The sequence below is a fragment of the Paroedura picta genome, chromosome 4 (assembly GCF_049243985.1).
Source record: "Paroedura picta isolate Pp20150507F chromosome 4, Ppicta_v3.0, whole genome shotgun sequence".
Taxonomy (NCBI): Eukaryota; Metazoa; Chordata; class Lepidosauria; order Squamata; family Gekkonidae; genus Paroedura; species Paroedura picta.
Genome location: NC_135372.1, coordinates 36,758,175 through 36,777,112, shown reverse-complemented (window position 1 = coordinate 36,777,112; position 18,938 = coordinate 36,758,175). Strand labels below are relative to the sequence as shown.

General features: G+C 47.3%; 2 protein-coding genes across 4 annotated transcripts in view; one reads left to right on the top strand and one right to left on the bottom strand.

Moving 5' to 3' along the window:
• Positions 1-847: 847 nt before the first annotated feature.
• NPHS2 (NPHS2 stomatin family member, podocin) lies at positions 848-18,168 on the bottom strand. Its single transcript, XM_077332450.1, has 8 exons — positions 17,815-18,168; positions 12,843-12,946; positions 9,829-9,901; positions 9,340-9,422; positions 7,976-8,179; positions 6,137-6,192; positions 4,683-4,761; positions 848-2,388 (listed from the first exon to the last, which is right to left on the bottom strand). Exons 1-8 carry the CDS (start codon positions 18,143-18,145, stop codon positions 2,110-2,112), a joined length of 1,209 nt encoding a protein of 402 aa, XP_077188565.1. The 5' UTR covers positions 18,146-18,168; the 3' UTR covers positions 848-2,109.
• Positions 2,384-18,938, top strand: part of TDRD5 (tudor domain containing 5) — a 65,496-nt gene continuing 48,941 nt past the window's right edge. For 2 of the 3 annotated variants that reach the window (XM_077332445.1, XM_077332442.1), the window contains exons 1-2: positions 2,384-3,838; positions 9,768-9,946. In XM_077332445.1, coding sequence (XP_077188560.1) covers positions 9,855-9,946 — 92 coding nt within the window. In that variant the 5' untranslated portion in view covers positions 2,384-3,838; positions 9,768-9,854. Of the gene's footprint in view, positions 3,839-8,855; positions 9,947-12,750; positions 12,965-18,938 lie in introns of those variants that run through there. The other variant, XM_077332447.1, reaches the window with a different exon arrangement.

Sequence of the window (18,938 nt, the reverse complement as noted above, 5' to 3'; positions counted from 1 at the left end):
GCCAGCTTATATCAAAGCTTACTATCCCACCCCCCCATCCCAGCTTGACAATGTTTTTCCTTTTGTTTCTTTTCTTGGGAGAGGAGTATACATGAAGTTCCTTTGCATACTTTGTTCTACTGCCCAGTTTCCAGAAAGCGATGGGCATTCATGGCAATGCATTTTAAAGGCAAGAAAGAGGTAAGGGAACAGCTAGACTCAGCACCAGAGAGAAGAAACACTGTGGAAGCCCTACCCTTGAGCCTCTTCTTTATGTTTACTAGTCATCCACTGGGTTTTCTGTACCATCATAGGGGCTTTAGAGAATAGGGGCTTTTCTGTACCATCATAGTTTTAGAGAATGAACCTGGGCCCCTTCTTCAGCATGGCCCTAGCTAGGCATTTCTCAGCCCTCAGCTCCCATTCCACACACACGGGATAATGCACTTTCAGTGTGCTTTTGCAGCTGGATTTTCCTGTGCAGAACAGGAAAATCTACTTCGAAAGAGCATTGAAAGCAGGTTATCTAGCGTGTTCAAAATGGGCCAAGGAGTCAGAAAAACTAGCGTGTGTCCTGGATTGGCTTTCTCACAAACTATTAATGTCAGGCTGGTGGAGGGCCACTCCCTGAGCTAATTAACAATCCAGGCAAACAAACGATAGGGATTTCTCAAGCTGTTTTGTGACGGTCGCTTTCCCTGTGTAGGAATGTTGGAGCAGGGAGAAGTGGGAATTGGCACCAGGCTGTAGCCGTGGCTTCCTCCAAAGGACCAATTATTTCTTCACACATCTGGGTCACTGCCAGCCTTTAAAGATAGGCTCCAAAGAATGTAAAGGTTTAGCTCAAGTAGACATTGCTAGACGCACGCAGGATCGTGCACATGGCCCTTGAACCGTGTGCTGAAAATGGAATTTATTTTATTTATTTATTATTATATTTATATACCGCCCTCCCCGAGGGCTCAGGGCTGTTTACAGAAAACAGGGAGGATACAATTAACACATGGTAACAGGTAACAGTAACAGCAGCAACATTACAACAATAATAATTTAACATGATAATAACAATGATACATAAAATAGAAATTGTAAGAGCCTCAGCTCAACTCTTACTGGGCCCCGTGGGCAACCAATCAATGTTGTTCGTAGAGGGGGGGGAGCTTGAGGGCCAACTGGAAGCGGTGGTTTGGTTGACCTCAACCAAATGCCTGGCGGAGGAGCTCCCTTTTGCAGGCCCTGTGGAACTGTTTAGGTTCTGTCAGAATCCTTTTTTTTTAAGTATACCATTTTCAGTACACCGTCCAACGATCCACCCCATTCTGTTTTACCCTCACAGCACTCTTGTGAGGGATATAACACTGGGAGACCCTGGCAGGCCCCCGGTCACCCTCATCTGCTCATCACAGAGCAAGGACTTGAATGCAAGTCCCCCCCCCCCCTTCTAATACTATCAATTATATAACTTTATAGGCTGGACCCCACAGAAGATTTCCACTTACAGAACTGGGGATTTTTGCCTAGTTCTCCCCCCTTTATGCAGACAACCAGGTCCCCCCTGTTCCTGGTGGTTTTCTAAACTTCAGGAATAGAATTTCAGGGAACACTTGAGGTTGCAGTAGGAGGGGAAGGCAGGAAAGCTGAGCTCTACAGATTCCCTCATCAGTGGGGAATTTTCAGCAGGATCAAACACCTAGGGCTGTAGATTTTTACACACACACGTAAAACAGCTGGAAACAAGACCAACTGTGTCAGAAATGACATGACATGCACTGTACATGTAAAACTCCTGAGAGAGTTGGGACTGACTACAGCACCACCTCAAGCAGGCCTGGGTTCATGGCCACCTGATGTGTGACACAAACCCCCTCCCTCTTTGAATTTGTGCATGCTGAGATTTAAGCAGGACCCCCTACATCAGGGGTAGTCAACCTGTGGTCCTCCAGATGTCCATGGACTATAATTCCCATGAGCCCCTGCCAGCAAATGCTCATGGGAGTTGTAGTCCATGGACATCTGGAGGACCACAGGTTGACTACCCCTGCCCTACATCACAGGGATGATGGAGTTCACCCAAGTCAGCATCCGTCACATCTTGTGATCGAGATTCTCCATTTCGTTTTTGTCGTGTCCCTACAGCATGGGGGAGTCCTTCGGGTCCTTCTTGCGAACGTCCGGGTAGACGGACGCCTCTGCAGGCGGGTTAAAGCTGGTGGGTTTCTGGCTGGCCCCGGCTGAAAAGTTCATGAGTTCCGAAGGCAAAGGTAAAACAAGGGTGGGCGGTTTGTCCGCAGACAAGGCTTGTAAAGCGTGCAGGTAACGAAGCTGGATGGCGGCCGGGCTGCTGGACAGTATCTCAGAGGCCCTCTTCAGGGATTCGGAGGCAGCCCTCTCTCCTTCAGCAGCTATCATCTAGGATGTAAGGCCATCGGAAGAAGTTTTCTTGTCAAACTTAAAAGCTCTGGCCTATTCGTTTTCAAGTAAACCCACTTAATTCCCCTCCCTCCATTTTTGATCTGCTTCACCCATTGTGCCCTTTCCACTTTCAAAAAAAGCAAAGGAACTCCTGCGTGCAGTTGCCCAGGAGAGATCTTAGCAAGGTATAAAGCCATTGAGTTCTCCATCCAAGGTAGCAGTTTTCTCCAGGGAAACTGACCTTTGTCATCTGAAGATCTGTTACAATTCTGAGGGGCTTCTAGGCCCAACCTGGGAATTGAGAACTCTACCTAGTAAGCTTCAGAAGGACTGAGAAGTGTTGTGCATGACAGACAAGGAGACCTGGGGTCAAACCCCTAAGTCAACCATGAAGTTGGATGACCTGGATGAGCTTGTGCCAGTCCTCTTCTCTCAGCCTGACCTCATCCAGTCCTCGGTGGATGAATGGATGTATGGAATATACAAGACATATGGAAATGCGCTGGGCTCATTCAGCACACACTGGAAAATGCACTTTCAGTGTGCTTTTGCAGCCCGATCTTCCTGTGCAAAACAAGACCTGCTTCTAAAGTGCATTGAAAGTGCCTAATCCAAGGGCCATTCTGTACAAGGACCAATGTTGCCAAATGTTCACAGAATGCAGAAACGCTATATTAAAGGGTGGAATTTCATCATTCCGCATACCTTATTTTTAGTGGAATATAGAAGTTCCAGTAGTGTTTCATTCATTCCCCACAGGTTTCCGGTCTCACTGGAATCGCAACAAAGGAAGCGATTTTTTTCTGTGCTTCTTCCCGCCCCTGGCCATCAATCAAACGGAACAGCCAATGGGCTGTTGTGTTCATGCTCCCGAAAAGTCCCTTTCCCTTTAAGAAATGTTTTTTTAAAAACCAAACACACCGTTGCAACAAATATGTGTTCAATTGTTGCATCGGAAAGACCTTTTTGCTGGTATAGGAGTTGGCGATTAATCGTTTACACGCTCCTCAAAAAGAACCCCCCCCCACGGGCGCGATTTGTGGCCGAAATTATGGGCAGTGACGAACAGGGGGCTGTGTTGTGCTTGGGAACTTAGGGAGCTTTGTTTTACTTTAAATCACTTCTGTGGTGGGACTTTAGCCAGTGAAGCCTTGCTCGTTCGCTGCTTTCGCAGGTCTAAGGGAAAAAAAATGGCGATCACTTCTCCGGAAGTTCGGGGGCAAGAGCGGGGGAGGGACTTTCTACCACTACATTGAGAACTCACATGTCTTTCGCTGGTTTGTTGCAGCTTGTGCGCTGAAGTGTAGCGTTTTTTTCAGGGGGAATCCACTTTTCCCGATTCCCCGAAAAGCACTACAACAAAGCACTTTTTGCGGGAGTGTTGCAGGAGTGTTGCAGATTGGGTGCGACGTCATGCAGAATGTTGAATTTGTAGCGTTTACCAAAGGTAAGACTTCTGCTACATTTAAGTCATGCGGAATGGCCCCAACTATTGTGGTCTGCAAAAGGACTGGTTGCTATTCACACTAGAAAATATTTTTTATGATTATTGTAAAGTTGTTGTTGCCACCTAGTGGCCTAGTTGGTCATTGCTGAGGAATATCAGGTGCATCAGAGCTAGGATTTCCCGGTCGCCCACTTTGGTGGGGCATGTGGGGGTAGGGTTGCCAGATCCAGAGTCGGAACCCCCTGGAGAAGACAGGGACCTCAGTGGGGTACCATGTTATACAGTCCACCCTCCAAAGCATCCATCTTCTCCAGGCGAACTGATCTCTGTAGTCTGGAGTTGAGCTGTAATTCCGGGGGATCCCTAGGTCCCACCTGGAGGCTGGCATCCCCAGCCCGAGTGGGGGGGACTGGGTGGTTCCTGTTTGTGGGCTGTTCCAAGATGGAGGCCTGGCTGAGGTATTACGATATACGCCAGCAATAAACATCACTATACCCGTTCTCCTTGGCTGATTTGGATCACCTACATCACAGAAAGGAGAAAGTGAAATAGCCTCGTTTGTGTTAGCTGCCCCGGAAGAAAGTAACGCATTGCAAAGACCCATGTGCCTTGTAGCTACTGTAAGCACTTTGGATTAGACTTGTAGGTTCTAGCCTTGGAGCTCACATCTCGGTGCCAATTCAGATTGACAGCATATCATGTGGAGACTGGGATCTTCATCCTAACCCAAAACCTTCAGTTCTACAGGGTCTACTTGGCAAGCAGAACTTATGGCAATCTGATCAAGGAAGCTGGTAGGATAGATCTCCAGGCATGAAAATACAGGACACACATGTGCTCTTACCTTCACTTTGACCTGGCGCTGGGCTTCTGCTTGCACAGCCAGGGACTGCTGCAGCTCAGCTGGCAGTCGTACATCTTTTCTGAAACAGAGATAGGCATCCTGGCAGCTTGGCCTGCAGTCTCCCAAGTAGGAAACCACATTGAAACAATTCTGTGTAATGCAATAGTTTAGTTTGAGAACAAAACTCAGGCATACAGAAGTCCTATGCTTCCGTGGCTAACCTGCTGTCAGAACAAACTAGAGGCCTATTTTGGGTACCAGCCGACAGTTCTGGCTGCAGGGTACCTTCAGTGCTTTCTGTTCAAAGAACAATAAAACACGAGTCCGGTGGCCCCTTAAAGACTTAATATCTATTTCAATATCTGCTTTCATGAGTCAGAGCTCACTTCTCCAGATAGAGATGTGAAGGAAAATCATCCTGGGAATTAGTCTTACAGGTGTGTCTGTGGGGGGGAGGGGGGGAGAGTCAAGGCAAGGGGGTTGGTGTGAATCCTCCTAGCTGGCAACACTGCCTATCTATGCCCACTTGATATCTCCAGAGGAAAAGTGGGTTCTAAATGCCTAAACCAGGGTTTCAGGAAACTCTGGGCTTTCTTGATGGCCCTGGAAGGGTGGGTGGGAGTTGATTAATTACTTTAAAAAATGCTAAACATTTATCACATTTATTGGGTGATAAGATCATACATGGTCATGTTGACCTGTTCCCCCCTCCCCCAGTGGCCAAGAGATCTGAGACCAAAAGACACTTGGTCAGTCAAAGACCGGTAACTCAGATACCTTTTGTCTATCGAAAGGTCTAAGCTGCTTATAATACAATCGTGTAACCTAGTTTTACGCTATGGGAGTTGACTGGAGAGCCAGTTTATTGAGCTTTCTGGACACCTGGTAGTTCCATGTGGTCCTGGTTATGACTTACCTGATTCCACTTACAGACCTCGCACAATCAGGGAGGGATGTCATTGGGCATCTGTGGATGGAGAGAAGGGCGCTCCAAAACCGATCAATGTTCTTACGTCCAGAGAAGTGCCCATCCATTATCCAGCCTGGCTCTTTAAGTAACCCCATAGTGATACTCTATATTCTTAGTACTTGGGAGGGGAGGGCAACAGTGGGAAAGCTTCTAGACTTCTGCTCCCTGTGGCGGACATGCTGATGTTTTTGGCCACTGTGTGAAAAGTGTTGGACTGGATGGGCCATTGGCCTGATCCAACATGGCTTCTCTTATGTTCTTTCTAGTAGCTGGATTTTAGCTCTCTACAGACCAGAAAGGGAGTAACTTCCTGGTCTTTCTTTTCCACTAAAAAACAATCAGTGGGTGGAGAATTCAAAGGCAAAAAGCAGGGGCAGAGGATACTTAAGAAAGTGGAATCTGAATTTTACCAGCACCTGCTAATCCCTTTTCTTCTCTGTCATTTTGATACTATTTCTGCACACAAATTCATTGGGATACCTACATTTCTGTCCGCTCCACTTTGATCCCCCATTGGCAGGTAACGGCATCTGTAGCCACCTACAAATAAAAAGGCAGCTTATTAAATATCATAGCTTTGGAAAGTGGGGCAAGGAACTTAAATCTATTTGGCACTTTCAATGGGAAGCTGATATTTCAGTCTTTCTCTGATGTAAAGGTATTCTGAAACACCGAGTATCTGATTATCCAAGAAGTAATGCCAGTGTTCTGTTATTGTATTTACTTTATTTATATTTCATCTTTCTCACTGAGACTCAAGGCTGATTACACAATGTAAGTCAATGCAATTTGATGAGCCATCTAGTAAGCAATGCCCTCTATCAGGGCTGTGACTAGCCCAAGGTCACCCAGCTGGCTGCATGTGGAGGAGCGGGGAGTCAAACCTGGCTTGGCAGATTAGAAGCTGCCACTCTTAACTGCTACACGAAGCTGGCAGACAGTATTAGACAATATGTAATGTTACACAATGCAGAAAATGGCGATCAGATAATACATACTAAACATGATAAAGGATGCTTGTAAAGATGCAAGGCAGATTACAATCAGTTTGATAAGAGCAAGGGGAAATGCTTGGGAGGCATCTGTATTGAAACAAGAAACCTGTGTACCTGTTCAGTCCTGAGGGGACCAGTGTCCTGAACGGGACATGCCAGGAAACAGAAGCTGAACAGTGTAGTGCAAAGCATCTAAAACACCCTTCGGGCTAGTATTTGGATGGGAGACTGCCAAGGAACACCAGGGTAATGACCTGGAGGCAGGCAATGGCAAACCACTGCAGACCATCTATTGCTTTGAAAACTCCATGGAGTTGCCCTAAGTCAGCTATAACTTGAGGGCACTTTCCACACAAGGCTATGACTGTCCCGGGCAATGAGGACCTACAGTGGGAGCAAAACAGTAACTTCTCACTGGAAGCTTTTCGTTGGCTGCTGTTCTTTATCATTTGGGCATTTGGGGAAACTTCCACTACAGAGGTTTTCCACCTGATCGTTCCACTTTTTCCTTTCTTTCCCCTAAATCAGTGATTCTCAACCTTCCTAATGACCCTTTAATACAGTTCCTCATGTTGTGGTGACCCCCAATCATAAAATGATACAATTGTTCTTTCATAGAAATTAAACCAAAACTGACAAATGGCGTGAAGATCCATTGGTCACGATTGTATATACATTGGTTATAAATTGTTGGGCGCCTTCAGGAGGTGTGGCAACGGTGTCGCCCCCCCTGCCAAGCTGCTTGCCCTGCTGCAACCCCTGTGAAAGGATCATTCAAACCCCAAAGGGGCCCTGATCCCCAGGCTGAGAACCACTGCCCTAAATTAAGGGAACATTGAATTTCTAGCCACACAGTACAACAGCCTTTTCCAACCTTTTGACCCTGGAGGAACCCCTGAGATATTTTTCAGGCTTCAAAGAATCCCAGAAGTGGCGACTTGCCCCTTCAGAGAAGTGAGCGCAAGTAAGATGGGGGAGCCAGCCAATCAGTTGACTGTTTACTGTATCCATTGTGGAGAAGAAGAACAAGAAGAGTTGGTTCTTATATTACGCTTTTCCTTACGTGAAGGAGAAAGAGACTAGGCTGGTACAGCACCAGGGGAAGTGGGCTCCAGTGATGTCTACTGATGTCAGCAGCCATCCAAACTTCTGGGAAAGGCCACATAACCCCTGGGGGGGCTCTTGTGTTACCCCAGGGTTCTGCAGAGCCATACTTGGGAATCCCTGCTGTAGGGCCACCTCGCCTAGCTTCCTGGTCCCCTGAGCAACCAGGGTATGGAGAACTTTGTTCCCTAGTTTCCCGTCTTAGCAGCCTTGACCCCACCCACCTTTATTTCTTGGCCAATTGTCTTCCTTTCCATGAGGATCTCTGTGAGGGATCGATGTGCCAGTGAACGCTTTGCGATCGTCTGCACCAGTAACTGGACTGCGCTTGAAAGGTTGGCCAGGGTTGTTAGGAGAAGAGTGGCATTCTCCATTCGGTAGTAGCAGACGGTATCGACTTCTAGACTCTCCATGTCTTTGGTTATGACCTAGGGGGAGCAGAACATGTCGTCTGTGGTTATCCAGTGGGTAAATGGAGAGGAGGGAGGGGGCTGGTGATACTGGCAACCAGCAAATATGGATGATGTCTAGTGTAGCTGTTAGCAAGGATATGTATTCTCCATTGTATTTGCATGTTATTACTTTTGGAAATGAAGGACTGTATGCTGCTCTTACCCTCAGACTTCATAGGGCGACTACCTAGAGTCCGAGAGATAGATAAGCCAGGACACTGAGCATCTTTGCTTTCTATTGCTGTTCAGCTGCCCCTTTGATGTGTAGATTGTTGCTCTTAGGGACATTTCCACTTTTGACACCTTCTCTCCATACTCTGCCTAGGGATGCCAGTCCCTAAATGGGACTGGGGATTCCCTGGAATTACAACTCCTCTCCAGGCAACAGAGATCAGTTCCCCTGGAGAAAACGGCCACTTAGAAGGTGGACTGCATGGTTTGATACTCCACTGTGGTCGCTCCCCAGCCCAAATCCTACCCACTCCCGGCTCCACTCCAAAAGTCTCCAGGCACTCCACGTTCAAGGGGTCCTGTTCTAGGTGCCCCCAAAGAGGATGCCCCCATCCCTCCATTGTATTCAATTGAGAGTCTGTCCCATAGGATATAACAGGGGAATGGGGCACACTCTTTGGGAGCCCTTAGATTGGGATCCCGTGGTGCAATCATTCTGAAATTTGGAGGAGAGTCAGGGAAGAGCATCCCTGAAAGTTTGGAGGCTCTACCTCAACCCCCCCACCCCAAGCCCTTGGAAAGGCAGGAAAGCTGAAATTTCCATTTTAGTCAATGGAGGAAGGGGATTGGCTGCCTGGCTTGACTGACAGGTGGAAGAGAGTTGCGTATAAGGAACATTGCTCTCTTCTGCCATTTCCAGCAGTGCTTGTGTTGGATGAGAAATGTGAAAAGGCGGCAGACTAGAGTGAGACAGCAAGAAAGGGAGGAATGGCCAGGAAGCGCAATAATATTTAGCGCTATGCCATTCAGCAAGCGTAACGCTATTTTTACTAATGTGTGGAAATGCCCACAATTATCTTTCTTTCACAATATATCTAGCCAGCCATTGCATCAAATGTCCTGATTCCTTATCCCTTTGCCTCCCACAACCGTGTTCATTACTGATCAGGTTCTCTGTGACTTACTTCATAGAAAGGAATCTCTAAGGTTTTGAGGCGGAGATCTATTTTGTGGTAGGTATCCAGGCAGGGAAGGAAAAAGAACAACCCTATTTAGGGAGAGAAGGGAACAGCAGAACATGAAAACTGGATGTTGTGAAGTAAAACGGCAAAGCAAATGGGATGGGTGGACTGAAAATTCAGATTTTTATGTCAATCAGGAGAAACACTGACAGAAACCCGTCCAACCCTTGCCAGGCAGATAAATTAATTCCCACAGGAGACGAATAACAGAATGATTATTAAACTGTCTATCACTTTTATACAGTTTTATTATTATTTGTGTAGTTTTGAAATATTGTTAACCAACCCTGAACTAACAGGGTTGTGGCAGTATAAATATAAAATATTTATTATTTATTTATCCCAACTGTGCCACACATGTACCAAAACAGGGGCATTCCTGTCACCTGCTGCCGCTGCGTACCAGGCCAAGGGCTCCTCCTCCATACTCACCAGGCCCTCTGGGCCTTCCGCGAAGAATGCGTCCGAAGCGGAACAAAACAGCGCGCTCATACTCCCTCACGATCTGTCAAGGGAAACCATCGATTAAGGATGGGATCTGGAGAGAGAGGTACCTTGTGTAAACTCTTAATTGTATGTGGAGGAGTCGTTCGCTTGTTTTTTTACTCTAACCTAGGTAGTGAGGGGAAAAGAGGAATCGAGGTACCTAAAATGTTGAGTATAATCCTGATACGTATTGAAATTGCTTTCCATTAGGGTAACTCCTGTAACAATAGACAGTTGATGCGAGTAAATGGGCACATTTTTTCTTATTATATGCCTTGAAATAGAAATGCTCAGCTTAGCATTAACGGAGCCACGTTTGCCCGCTTTGTAACCCCTGTTAGCTTTGCAAGAAAGCAGAAGTATAGATTTAGGATTAAAACAATTTATTTAATGAGCAAATATCTGAGTTAACAGTTATTTCTAGGTTTGCAGCAGAGACCAAGAGTGTCGCAAACAACACAGGCTGTTCCTTGTAATGCGCAACTGTCAGCAGTAAGAATTTAGCAGGAATTGGTGTCAAATTTCAAGTATAAAATGTGAAAAACAACTTGTTGCACATGGCCAGGTACTACGCCACCAATGCCTAGCCCACCCTCAGTTGTGCATGATCATTTTCGGGCTTGTTTCTGTGATCATCGTTGGCCTGGCAAAATAAAATGCTTTGTCTGCTTCATTGGACAGCAGCAGCCAAACAAACCCCGTGAACTTCCTCAGCAACCTTTTTTAATAGTTTCGGTTGTGTGGCCTTGTTGTCTGCAGCAGCAGAACAAAGTTTGAGTCTAGTATTTGAAGACGTGTCCGAGCGCACAAAAGCTCATACCCTGAATAAAACTTTGTTGGTCTTAAACAGGGGTAGTCAAACTGCGGCCCTCCAGATGTCCATGGACTACAATTCCCAGCATTTGCTGGCAGGGGCTCGTGGGAATTGTAGTCCATGGACATCTGGAGGGCCGCAGTTTGACTACCCCTGGTCTTAAAGGTGTCCTTGGAATCAGACTTTGTTCTTTAACCCAGTGGTCCCCAACCTTTATTAGGCTGGGGACCGGCAGGGCATCGGGTCGCGCCCGCAGGGACCGCGCCCGCGCGGGCCACGCCCATGCTTCGGGCCGCGCCCGCGAGCCGGGCCCGCGGATCGGGCCGCGCCCGGCCGCGCCCGCGGGCCGCACCCGCAAGCCGCGCTCGGCCGCACCCACGAGCCGCGCCCGGCCGCGCCCGCGGACCGCACCCACGAGCCGCGCCCGGCCGCGCCCGCGGGCCGCACCCACGGATCGGGCCGCGCCCGCGGATCGGGCCGAGCGGGCGCGGCCTGCACGGGCGCGGCCTGCACGGGCGCGGCCCGGCCCTGATTCCCTGCCCGCCCTCCCGCAGTAAGTAGCTTCCCGGGCCGCAAGCTTGCGGCCTGGGAAGTTTTTTACTGCGGGGGGGGGGGGGCGGGGAGAGGGAGCCGCGGCCCGGCGCCATGGCCTTTGCGGCCCGGCGCCGGGCCGCGGCCCGCAGGTTGGGGACCACTGCTTTAACCTGTTTGAATGTTAGTAATGTTAATGGATATGTGGCAGAAGGGGAACTCGTGATCTTACAGTCTAAGTACAGGAGTCTTTATGAAGCCAAGATGCTTGAGGCCTGTTTGCAGATAGCCAGAAGGGGGTCACAGGGTCTCCCTGTCCAACTGCATTGGTCTTATTTATTTTTATTTATTTTATTTTATTTTATTTTATTTATTTAGATTTATATACCGCCCTCCCCGAAGGCTCTTGATTCACATGCATTATCCTTTGCGCCTAAGAAGATCCATCCAGTCCTCGCTTGCACCAAGGGCTATGAGCAAGAATGAATCCAACTCTTGCTCCTGGACCTTTCTGTTTATGGGAGCTACAAATTGGGGTTGCAGATAGGGCTGCCAATCTAACTGCCTTTGTATTCCGTTTTAGTCAGTGGTTGCTAATGGACCCCTCCCCCCCCCCGTCATTTCAGACAGACCTGTTTTAGTAACCAGCTGCTAGCGGAATTTATTCAACTGTTCTTACAAACCTGTTTGTGGTGGGTTAGCCAAGCGTGGTTGAGGCACTTCAATGGGAACTACTTTCTTTCATTTGCTAACCATTTGTTGTGTTTCTGAATCACCCTGGTGTGCTGTTTAAAATGCCTATAGCACTTCCTACAATGCTATTCCCTCCCTCCCCCCCCCCCGCAACTCTTTGGAAACCAGCTTGGTATAGTGGTTAAAAGCAGTGGCTTCTAATCCCCCCCCCCAATTCTTTGGGAACCAGCTTGGTATAATGGTTAAAAGCAGTGGCTTCTAATCTGGTGAGCTGGATTTGATTCCCCACTCCTCCAGAGCTGGGTGATCTTGGGCCAGTCGCAGTCCTGTTAGAAGCTGTTCTAAGGAAGGGGATTGTAAAACACTCTGAGACTCGCTCTAGCAGTGAAAAGCAAGGTATAAAAACCAACTCTTCTTCTTTCTTTCCGTGTAGTCTTCTGTGGCCTTTTGTTTGAATGTTCTCGAGTGCTATAGCAGTAAACCGATATAGCCCTACAGCGGCACCTTTGAAATACCTTGCCTTCACTGACTCTCAATGCTACTGTAGCACTGAAGTGTTATAACAGTTTAGCGCTATAGCACTCAACTTAGAATGTAAAAAAACCTCTGAGGATTGTGCAGTGAAAAAGGATGTGGGGGTGCTGGGGAGAAACAGCACTGTTTGCAATGACCATAATGCTTCAGGGATGGCTCATTAATTGAAGGAAAATCGCGGTATCAATCTCCCGTCCCTATATCGCTTTCCTCAAAATCGGGCCAGCAACAAATAACATCTAGTTTAGAACTGTAATGTGAGGTTTCTTCCCCTCCCCTCCCCCTACTCTCCCCAGGCTCCACCTCCAAAATTTCCCAACCAGGAGCTGGCAACTCGAGTTGTACATGATCAACACCACATTTGATTTCCCTCTCTGAATGCTTTTACCTTCATGCAAAACCAGATGGAAACAGGAAATGTAAGGAGGATGGCCAGGAGAGAGAGGAGGACAAGAACCCACTCACAGAAGCCCAGGCCTACGGACTTTGTGCCTATGAAAACAAAAAAGGGTAAAAATAAGACAATGGTTAAAATGAGAGAACACACCGGGCCTTTTCGCACGGGGATCTTTGTTGCAAATTGTTTGCGGAATGAAAAATCGCCATTTAAAATAATGGAATTCGTCGTTATGCATACCTGCCTTTGTAGTGGAATCAGTTGCGTTTTTTAGCGTTTCCCACAGGCTTCCGGTCTCGGCAGAAATCGCTAGAAAGGAAGCGCTATTGCCAAGCTCGTCCCGCCCCTGGCCATCAAGCAGCCAATGGGCAGCCGTTAGCATGCTCCCAAATAGCCCCTTTCCCTTTAAGAAAGGTTTTTTTAAAAAAAACAGACCCATAGCAACGAATCTAGGTAGATTCGTTGCTACGGAGAGACCCATCCAGCTGCCTAATGTGAGCTGTCGTTTGATTGTATGATCGTTTGCACGCTGCCTCGAGTGATAAAACCCCCCCCCCCTCTCACGGGCCCGATTTTCGGCTGAATTTATGTGTAAAAAATAAAGGGACTTTATTTCAGCAAACGGGCTTTTATGTGGTTTGTGCTTAGTGACTAAAGGTGAAGGACTGAAGCCAGGGAAGCCTCTAAACAGAAAGAGGCTCGCTGGTGCGTTTATCCCCGCTCGCTCGGAGAAAAAAAAATGGCGATCGCTTCGCCGGAAGTTTGGAGGAGAGAGCCAGGGGGAGGGACTTTGAAGAACCAGCAACAATGGTAACGCACAGGTCTTTAGCGCTACTGTTGCAGATTGGTTGCAGGAGTGTATCGCTATCCGGAGGGTGAATCCACTTTTCTGGATTCCCCTGAAAGCGCTACAACGAAGCGCTTTTTGCGGGTCGGTTTCAGGATTTTTGCAGATTGTCTACGACGTCGTGGGTTATGGCAAATTAGTAGCGTTTCCAATTAGCAACCATTGTGCTATTTTGAAGCCGTGCGAAATGGCCCACCCTCTTTCCTCTACCTGTGCAATTGTTTTGTTTCTGGTCGCTTCAGAATGATTCAGTTTTCTTACAGCTTCTGTTGGGGTTACCAATCTCCAGGTGGGATGATCCAACCAAGAGACAAAATACTGAGCTGAGGCTTCCAAGTCAGCTGTGATAAGAGTGTCATCTGTTTATTCAAAGCAATGGCTGAAGACCACACTGGTTGAATTGGTTTTTCGATAGACTTCCTCAGCAGCCAGTATGTGTATTGAACTGGTAACATATAGTCTATGTCGGGGGTCATCAACGCCTGGTCTGTGGCCCGGTACTGGGCCGTGAAGGCCACAGTACTGGGCCGCCGGCAGCCGCACCTGCCTCCCCCTCCCACAGCAAGAAAGAAGGGAAGAAGCAGGCGCGGCTGCCGGCAACGCAAATGTGCATTCGCGCAGTTGCTGCGCATGTGCGTTTGCACCCCCTGGTGGTGAAAATGTGCATGCGTGGCAACTGCGTGCATGTGCGTTAGCGCCACCAGGTGGCAAAACACGCATGCGCGGCAACTGCATGTGCACTTTTGTGTGCAGCTGCTGCGCATGTGCGTGGCACATGGGCCATCGGCTCTCCCCTCACCCCTGGAGGCGGTCCCTGACCTCAGAAAGGTTGGGGACCACTGGTCTATGTTAAATATACAAAAAAACCCAAACGAATTACATTCTGGTATTACATATGGAGGTAGCTTATATAATGTTCTGTTAAAAAACCACTGAGAAAACTTACCATGCATGCCAAATTCAGTAATGACTGCAGCAAAAGTAAAACAAAAAGCCTTATAAATTACAGATAGTACAAAGACAAATTTCAGAGTAAGATTCAATTTTGTAGAACGAAATATCTAACAGAGCATTGTCTATGAAGTGACTTTTGATCTATTCAAATTGCCCATACTGGTCATAGATTGATTTACTCTAAGCTATTCAATTAACATAGTGCACAGGTGGGGCCTGCAGATATCCTGGAATTATAACTACCCTCCAGACTACAAAGATCAGATCCTCAGAAGAAATGGCTGCTGTGGGTTGCCAGTGCAGGGTTAGGAAATACCTGCAGACCTTAGGGCAGGGGTAGTCAACCTGTGGTCCTCCAGATGTCAATGGACTACAATTCCCATGAGCCCCTGCCAGCATTTGCACAGCAGGTTGACTACCCTTGCCTTAGAGGATGGAGATTTGAGGCAGGGAGGAACCTGAGTGCTGTATAATGCTATGGAGCCCACCCTCCAAAGTAGCCATTTTCTCCAGGGGAACTGATCTCTTTAGAATGGAGATGAACTATAATTCTGGGGGATCCCCGAGTCTCACCCAGGGATGCCAGCTCTGGATTGGGAAATACTTGGAGGCCTTGGGGGTGGAGCTGGGAGTGCGATTTGGGGCAGGGAGGGACCTCAGTGGAATATAATGCTATGGATTCCATCCTTCAAAGCAGCCCTTTCCTCTAGGGAAACCGTCTCTGTTGCCTGGAGGAAAGCTATAATTCCAGGGGATTCCCAGGTCCCGCTGAGATCTGGCATCCCTAAGAGGGCAGACTGTGTGGCACTTTGCCCCAGTTAAGTCCCTCCCTTCCCTACAGACCACCTTCCTCAGGCTCCACTTCCAAAGTTGGTATTGTGACATTCTGGTAGATTTGGAATTGGAGCCTGAAGTTTGCAGTGTTTTCAAGGTGGGATATAACAGCCAGTGTAGTGTAGTTATTATGCTGTTCGACTAGGAGACCCAGGTTCAAATTTCCACTCTGCCCTGTAAGTTTGCTGGGTGACCTTGGGCTAATCATGCCCTCTCAGCCTTACCTACCTCACAGGGTTGTTGTGAGGATAAAACAGAAGACAAAACAGTGTAAGCTGCTTTGGTTCCCCATTGGGAAGTAAGGTGGAATATAAATAAATAAATGAATAAACAATGCCCCAGTGTCCATACTTTAAAACAACCATATTCTCTGAGGAAACAGATTTCTGTTATTGGAGATCAGTTCTAATTTTGGGAGATCTCCTGGCATCTGGAGACTGGCAACCCAGATTTTCAGAAATTTCCTAGCCCAGAGGTTGCAAACTGAAAGGTAACCCTTGTTAGATTCTAGCACACACAAGGTTGATAGGGATACTATTTACTATCTTTTTCTAAAAAGTATGAACAAAATAAAGATAAATACCCAGAGGGAGTAATAACCACCCCTAATAGTTTAACCTGAACCAGACCCAATGCTATAGGTTATTACAAACTGCAGCCCATGCAATTGTAGCTTTGGAACAGAAATATAATGGTTGAAAATACTAGAAACAAGAATAGGCTGTGCAATAGGCAAAATAAGTAAATATGCATACAATTCAATAAAGAATTATTTATAGAAAGAAGATGTCTTGCATATTTTGCTTGTGGAAGAACTGCAAAAATCTCAAAAGAACCAGAAAGTAATTGTAGAGTTCACAAAGGCAATGTATTGCTTGTACAATAATTGCAGAATTTTCAAAGGAATCAGAAAATAAGACATTTCGATCCAAAATGGGCCTTTTTCATTCACAATATTGTCTATGGTCCTCAAAGATACTCACAGCCTATGGTATGATAAGTTTCTTGTGGTTCAAAAGAACCTCAACCAGTGATCACACATTCAGCTTAAGTTCCAGAAATGTTAACATGAGTATAGAATTTGGCATTGCCATGAAATAAATTCCAAGCATGAAACAGTGTGCAGTGCACACACCCCGATTCCAATCCTGCAAAAGGCGCCGTTCTGAAATTGCTACAGAATCATGGATGGAGGCCACTGGATGAATATACAAAACTGACACCATCTACCGGCATGCATAAGGCCTTTTAAACTCCTAAATAAATCTATGTAATCAGGATTGATTGGAAGGGTGGCCTGTGGTTGCAGGCCTGCAATTTGGATTAACTTCTTGAGATCCGTTTGCCTCCTGCCAAGCTGTTTCTGTTAGGCATTTTTTTCTCTCCAGATGGTGGTTTACTAAACATAACGATAATCATAGAAGTGCTGAACCAATTAGGGCAGGTAAACCTCCACTTATCACTATTTTCCTCCCGCCCGGGATTTAACCCTTCCACTCCAAGGTACTTATTTACCATTTAGGAACAATGGGCTCTGAGGGTAGAGGTGGAGATGCTGAAAGAAACTGTGGCAAGGGGCCTGTTTAATTCCCCCACCCCCATAAACATCGTGATCCTGTTTCCATTGAGCATCTTCCCCCACAAAACGACCATGGGAATTATTTTCATGACTACAGAATGGGATGACTGAGGCCCAGATACAGGGGCCACTGCCAACCCACCCATCCCCCTGGTACAAATAATAATTGTGTACTGTGTCAAGTCACAACTGAGGCATAGCAAGCCCAGGACCATGGAGCTTTCAAGGTAAGAGATGGTTTTCCATTGCCTGCTTCTGCCTAGCAATCCAGGTCTTTCTTGATGGTCTCCCATCCGAGCACTAACTGGGGCTAGCCCTACTTAGCTTCCAGGCTTTGATGTGATTGGGGTAGGCTGGGCTAGCAGGCTGTTTTAGTTAGAGAAAGCACCTGATACGACAACATCACACTCCACTCTTTCCCCCCATCCTTGGTCTGCTTGTACAACGGTCTGCCTGTACAACGGGGATGGGATACTTCTGTGCAATGACAGAGACTTATCCTGGATGCTTTGGGTTGATCCTGCATTGAGCAGGGGGCTGGACTAGATGGCCTGTAGAGTCCCTGTCAACTCTGATTCTAAGATTCTGTGGAGTGAATTGTCTTTAAATGTCATTGGAAAGATAGCCATCGTGTCCTAGTTAGGCATTAAGCTCAGGCTCTGGCCAAAGAAGGGGCCCTCCGGACAAGTCAATGCTCCCTCCCATGACCCATCTACTTTGCTGTTGCGGAGACTCCCACATCTCCTTACCTTCCTCCAGTTTCTCACTCTCAAGGAGGGCCAGCACCTCCGTTCCTTCGTCGAAAGAGACCACATCATCCACATCCACCACTGTGGAAGTGCGGATTTGGTTGCCTGCCTCCAGGCTGCTTTTGATCTCCTTCTTCCCTTTCCTCCTGCCGGTCTCCTGCCTCTCTTTGCTGACTTTCCGGGTATGTTCCGCCCGTTCTGTCTTCACCCCTGAAACTGCCTTCTCTCTGCTTCTCCCACTGGACCCTTTAGAAGAACTGCGGGACTTCTTTTCCATTCTTGTTGGACGATCTGTGTGGAGGGCAGGGCGGCCGAGAGAGCACCTCTGCATAGAAAGTGGCGCTGTCAGGCCATTTATCCTGTCTGAAAGGGAGGGATGGAGAGGAAAAAGTATTCTCCTGTAGGAGGATCCCTGATCATACGCAGTGAGTGAAGTTGCTCCATGGTGCAGTCAGCCATGAACTTCAAGGGAGTGGTTGGATTAGTGGGTGATGGTAAAAGCAATCGCCCTGCAGCAGCTTTAAAGCCAGTGAATTGTGATCAGATCTTTCATGGGCTAAAACCCGACTTCTTAATTAATTACTTCTATTATCTTAGCTTGAAGCAATGTTAAAAGCTATGTAGATCCATGCCTTTTCTCTTTCTCCTCTTTTTCACCCTGATGGTGACCTGTAAATTCATAGAATCATAGAGTTGGAAGAGGGCATAGAGCTCATCTGGTCAAGGGATATTTATATACCGAGAATAAGTGGAGGTAGAAGTGGTAGCCATGTCCTCTCCTTGGGTGTGTAATTCGATCACAAACTGGTCTCATACATTCATATTTGTAAAAGGTAAAGGTATCCCCTGTACAAGCACTGAGTCATGTGACGCCCTCTAGCATTTTCTTGGTGGACTCAATACAGGGTGGTTTGCCATTCTCTTCCCCAGTCAATACTGTTTACCCCCCAGCAAGCTGGGTACTCATTTTACCGACCTCGGAAGGATGGAAGGCTGAGTCAACCTTGAGACGGCTGCTGGGATTAAACTCCCAGACTCATGGGCAGAGCTTTCAGACTGCATGTCTGCTGCCTTACCACTCTGCACCACAAGAGGCTCATATTTCTAGGGGTCTACTAATATTG